Below are 6233 nucleotides of genomic sequence, written 5' to 3'. Positions count from 1 at the left end.
TGATGAATAGAACTCTGAAACGGTAACAAGTATCTCCAATCGAGCATATATACAGATATTATCAATGAGGGTGGCAATTCTATAGGCAACACAAATGATCAGGGGATGAATATGAAATCAAACAGCAATTTTTACGTATATAGACCACCGCCGAAAATGTCAAATGAAAATGCATGATCAGTGAAAACTTCATATATTTTTTAGTTGAACAATTAAACTCGTCAGATAATCACAATCAAATACTTCAAATTGAACCAAATACTAGAGAAGGTAATGATATTTTCTAAAGTCAGAATTTTATGTCCGAATCATGATTAATGAGATGTGTGTTACTCTCGACTTATGAGTGAGTCGTGACAATCCTTTGCGAACTCAATCCCGTTATAAATAAAAACAAATTTGTCACATAAGTTAAGTCTGTACTAGACCTACCTTTGACTCTTTGAGGGTAAGAATGTAAGATCGAGCACAGTATTGCAGTCAACAATTCAACATCTGACCATCGACGACCGGTAAAAGAAAAGGTTTCAACTACCAGCCACCGGAGAGTACCCTAATCCCTCAAACCGACCGACCTACCTTTACTTTATTTTATTCCCCCCCCGTCCTCTTCCCCCCCATTATTATATTATTATTATTCTTCTTCTCCAAAAGACCAAAACAAAAAGGAAAATTCCACCCTTTTGTCCGTTACAATTTTCCACACCTTCTCTCTCAAACTTTGAGGCTCCTTTGAATTGATGAGAGCACACATGTCTTCCCCAAACTAACAATTCCATTTCGCCGTTGCCTCCCAGTCCCACTCGTCATCACTACCTACTCTCTCTCTCTCTCTCTCTATTTCTCAGTCTTTCTCTGCAATCCACAGAGAGAGAGAATCGGAACCCGGCGGTGGTGGAAAGCTCAGGGATTTCGGAGAATGGGGACCGGAGCAAGACAGCTCAAGGCGATGCTTCGCAAGAATTGGCTTCTCAAAATACGTCACCCTTTCGTCACCTGCGCTGAGGTTTGTTTCTTAACTTTTATCTCTATTTGCATTCGGATTTTCCGGCGATCATCATCGTCGGCGATCGGCGGTTCTCGATTCTTGTTGTTAACTAATTCTTTTTGCAGTTTACTGTGGAGTTTCTAGTTTGAGAATCTCAGTTTCTATGCTTTTTAATTTCGACTGTAGTTTAGTTTCCTATTTTGGAAATAATGATTAGTTGTGAACAGAAGCTTTGGATTTAGATGAATTTAAGAGTAGGTTTAGGGATGAATATTTGGAGCGAAAGAAGAATAAGGAGGCGGTGATTACCGAGGTCAAAGAGATTGGAAAGAGTGAAATCTTTGATTAATTTGAGGGAAGGAATAGTAGATGACGGTATGAATCGTGGGATCTAAGAAAAATGGGTCAGTTGGAGGGGGCTATGATGATCATCATACGCCTTGCGAATCGAAGGTAAAGCAACTATTACACCAGCCATGCCCCTTTGGAACAAAGTGATGGACAGGCATGGGCATGTTGGGATTGAGGCGTGGGAGGACAAGAAAGGATGTCGTTTGAAATGAAGTGGGAGGGTTGGATTAGCTCCGGTCAGAAACTATGTACCACATGGTCCACATTGATCAATTGATTACCAATTACAAGTACACAAGAATGACCAGTGGTAGTGCTAGGGAGAAGTGCAGACAAGAATTTACATGGACAGAGGCAATTAGGAATATTATGATAAAGTGGGCTTGGATGAAAATATGGTGCAGAGGAGGAAGAATGAGTCTAGGGTTCATGCAGTTGACTTGAGATCATGCTATTTTGCTGATGTTGTTGTTCCGTTCATTTTTGCTGTCCTTGTTGTTTGCTCATTACTTTTTGTCTTTTTTTTTGTTCCTAGTTTTAGCTGAAGGTAAGTGATTACAATCGGCTGCTGATCCTATCTAGATATTGCTAGATATTGACATTTTGATTGCAAACTGGTTGTTTATCTACCGGGTTTCATTCATGATATTTCCAAGATGGATTATTTTCTAATATATATATTCTCTCTCTCTCTCTCTCTCTCTCTCTCTCTCTCTCTCTTTTCTAAATTGAATATCTTAGTGTTAATTTATCTGATAATTTTCTGCAGATATTACTCCCTACGGTAGTCATGTTGATGCTCATAGCTGTAAGGACACATGTTGATACACAGATTCACCCTTCACAGCCGTAAGTAATGCAAAATTCTGTATACTTCATGTTTTGCAGTTGTTATTCACATGCTCGTGTGTGTATGCACTTGTCTATGCTTGTTACTTTTGTGGTTCTTGTGTTTTTCTTGCTAGGAATTTCTAGACAATCTTAATACTCACCAATAATTTTTCAAGTTGATGCATATTCTTATTTGTCATTATCATTTTATTCAATGGAATGCTACTTTCAATTGATAAGTACTATTTGTTCTAAGATTTATGATATCAATCCAGGTATATCCGGAAAGGGATGTTGGTGGAAGTGGGAAAAGGAATATCCCCTAATTTTGAGCAAGTTTTGTAATTACTATTGAAGAAGGAAGAGATTTTGGCTTTTACACCAGATACAAAGAGAGACAAGGTCAATGATTAACGTGATGTCGATTAAATTTCCTCTCTTGAAGGTACCATTGTTACCGTACTTGTATTTCACACTGCTAGTTCTTGCAGCTATATTATATATATATATATATATATATATATATATATTATTTTGTTTTTGTGCAAAAACTGGGTAAATGCATGAAGTTTACAGCTGTTCTCTGCATATATGCGACATTGATGTGAAATCTTCTTACTTATGACCTCAGTCATAGAGGTTCTGCTGGCTATTGAGTATAAATGGTTGCATTGAATGACATGACTAAGTAGTATGTAGATTTATTAGTTATTTCTAGACATTCAGATGAATGACAGAATGGTCATGACTCATAAGGTGTGGACTTTGTCGTTGTTGATTTGTTCTATTTTGTTGCTCACTCCTATTAAATTTATTTTCACTGCAAAATGGGTCTTTCTTGCCATTTTTATTCACATTACTCTCAATTAAGCATATAATTCTCAAAAAAAGAAAAAGGAAAAGCAAGACCTTGTATATTTTGAATTTTGTGTACAAAATAGAACATGAAATAACAGGTTTCCAATTATGAGCAGGGATTTCACAACCCAAACTAAATAAAATAATTTCATACTTGCAGCATGTTTCTAGAGTTTACAAAGATGAGGAGGAGCTGGAAACCTATATACGCTCAGATCTCTATGGTACCTGCAATCAAATCATGTAAGCCAAACTTCTGTGTTACAATTTGAGGGAAGTTTTGTTAACTGTAACATCTCTTCCAATTGAGACTGAAGATCATTGGAAGACTGAACAAATGAAGATACAAAAAATGTATCTCTTACAGTTTTCTAGTGCTGGTCAAATGTTACCTTCCTAATATCTTGCATTTTTATAATATCTAGGTTACATAACTAGATATTTGTACATGCTTTATTTTGTGATTCTATGTGGAATTCATAAACTGAATCAATGCCTTTAATCACTCAAATTTATCATCATGATGATACCTTAATGTTCCCTTGTTACTCAATTTATCCACCATGATCATATCTTCAATGTTTTGTTGGGTTTTGGAAATTTCTGTATGACGCACATATCTGCGCACACAGGATCAGAGAACATATCTGCATACCTGAATCAGTTTTTGATTTTTTATTCTTCAATTTTTTCAGTTGTTTTATTTTTGTTTTGATCCGTCTTACTTATAGAGTTATAGTTGGAAACTTACTGTATTATTTTATGACATAACCAACTTGATGGCTACTCGGTTATGTTTTGATGAGATCAAGCTGTTAGATTCTATTACAGTCAAATTATCAAATTTAGTTGAATTACTGAATAAACTCATCTTTCTAATTAGGAATTGCTCGAACCCAAAAATCAAAGGAGCAGTAGTATTTCATGATCAAGGTCCTCAACGTTTTGATTATAGCATTCGTCTTAATCACACATGGGCTTTCTCGGGATTTCCTGATGTTAAATCGATCATGGACACAAATGGCCCTTACTTCAATGACTTGGAACTGGGCGTGAATACTGTACCGACAATGCAATACAGCTTCAGTGGATTTTTAACTGTATGGTTGCTTTATGCCTTCTCCTGTTGTTGATCTTTGCTCTTTAGTTTTCATTTGTTCCTTTAGTCGGTTAATTGAGCTTCTTCGTAACTATATGTTGGTGGAAGCATTTAACATGTGATATAAACCCTGTTGTGTTCCCAAATTATGTTCGTATGTAAAACTAGATTTGTATTTCTAATCCTGTTTATGTAAAAATTTCTGTTAGGAATACCATTTCCTGTTGTATTACATTCTTTTAAGGAAACACTCTAAATGTTAAGATGAAAATCAATCTGATAATTGTACACACACAAGTTCACCTCAGTCTTTTTCTGTGTTGTACCTGAATAATCATAGCACCAAGCAGATTACATACCTTGTGCTCAAGTCGAACATTTTTTCTAGTATGATATTTATCCTTGTAGTTGGCTGGATAAGGTTTCTATATACTCATACTGGCTACTGACATTTTTTTGTACGTCTCTTCTCAGATGTCTCTATGACTGTAGAACTCGCAATCTAAAGATATGACTAAATATAGATATGTTATAAAATTATTCCAGCAGTATAAACTTGATGTGTTTGCCTTTACTAAGTCCATTGATTTTCAGTGAAGAATCCACCTTCTGACTTCCATCTTTTTTTGTTTTTTTGTTGTTTCCCTTTTGGTACAATGGAGGCAATAGCCCAACAATTTCCATCATTATGTTGTTACTTCTCTTAAATATGTTTTGTTGTTGTTTTTTATTTGATTTAATTTCTGTTTTGAAGACTATTCTTTGGTTACGCCTTGAAAACCCCCTCATATTTGAAGTGAAGCTGCATCCACTATATCTAGGTTCCATATATATGAAACTTATACATTCTTTCTTCATAATATTGCAGCTCCAGCAAGCACTGGATTCTTTCATAATTTTTGTGGCCCAGCAATCTGATACCAAAAATATAGAACTTCCTACTCCGCTGTCCTCTAGCACACTTTCGTCTCTCAAAGTTCCATGGACGCAATATGGTCCGTCAACCATTCGTGTAGCCCCGTTTCCAACACGTGAATACACTGATGATGAGTTCCAGTCCATCATAAAAAGTGTCATGGGTGTATTGTATGTATCCATTGAATGTTGTATTACTGTATCATTTATTAACTTAGTTTTGTTTCTGTATTTCATGTTCAAATTATCACAATCAATGTTTGTTATCTTTTCTGACAAATTGTGATGTTCTGGTACTTGGATGAGCAGGTATCTTTTGGGATTTCTCTATCCAATTTCACGCTTGATCAGCTATTCTGTGTTTGAGAAGGTTTGGTGATTTTATGACGATACAGCTAATGATATCCTAATTGTTTCAGTTTATTTATTTTTGGTTGGTTAACTGTTTCAAGTCACGCTAATTTATTTGTCTTTCCTGACTGCAATCCATTTGTTCTTTATTCAATTATTTCAGGAACAAAAGATAAGAGAAGGTCTCTATATGATGGGGCTGAAAGATGGGGTATTCCATCTATCATGGTTTATTGCATATGCTCTGCAGGTTGGTTTTAACTCCGTCCTGTTTCATTGAATTGTGATTATTGTATGTTCTGTTTTGCTTATGTGAAGATATTTTTGAAGACTTGGTGATTTGCCCTTTTTGGAAAGATTACTAACTAGTGCTGGCATGATTTTAGCAACTGCTGTGCGGTATTTGTATCTCATAAACGATCAGTTTTGCATGAAAACAGTGCCTTAAACACCCTTTTCCACCAAAAGCTTCAGAACTGCTTTTTCAAATTCAATTACATGGGCCAGCCTTCTTTCTTCGCTTTTCTGCTTCGTCATAACTTCATTTGTGCCTACTTATAATGAAAGCTCTTTGAGCGTCAGAAAACTGCATTATATATATATATATAGAATTTTTCTCAGGTGTGGATGTCCGCACTGTTTTACGGTGCGGATTTTCGTCAGTTCGCCACCGTACGGAACCGGCGAGGGCGCGCCTCCACCCCAGCCGACTCCAGCAGCTTCCCGGACCACTTTCCATCCCCGGCGAGTCCGCCGAATTCCAGTTTTCCGGCCAGATCACCCAAGTTTGAAGTTTTTGGGTGATCTGGCCGGAAAACTGGAATTCGGCAGACTTGCCGG

At 36.5% G+C, this 6233-nt stretch overlaps 1 protein-coding gene across 1 annotated transcript in view; it reads left to right on the top strand.

The window, feature by feature from the left end:
• Nucleotides 1-919: 919 nt before the first annotated feature.
• Nucleotides 920-6233, top strand: part of LOC101308109 (ABC transporter A family member 1-like) — a 31554-nt gene continuing 26240 nt past the window's right edge. Inside the window, 9 exon segments of the mRNA XM_004304294.1 lie at nt 920-1006; nt 2109-2188; nt 2446-2563; nt 2565-2615; nt 3189-3271; nt 3912-4128; nt 4996-5213; nt 5352-5412; nt 5557-5643. Of these exon segments, the coding sequence (XP_004304342.1) occupies nt 920-1006; nt 2109-2188; nt 2446-2563; nt 2565-2615; nt 3189-3271; nt 3912-4128; nt 4996-5213; nt 5352-5412; nt 5557-5643 (1002 nt within the window).

This window comes from Fragaria vesca, linkage group LG6, assembly GCF_000184155.1.
Source record: "Fragaria vesca subsp. vesca linkage group LG6, FraVesHawaii_1.0, whole genome shotgun sequence".
Lineage (NCBI taxonomy): Eukaryota > Viridiplantae > Streptophyta > Magnoliopsida > Rosales > Rosaceae > Fragaria > Fragaria vesca.
This window is presented reverse-complemented; position numbering and strand designations above follow the sequence as displayed.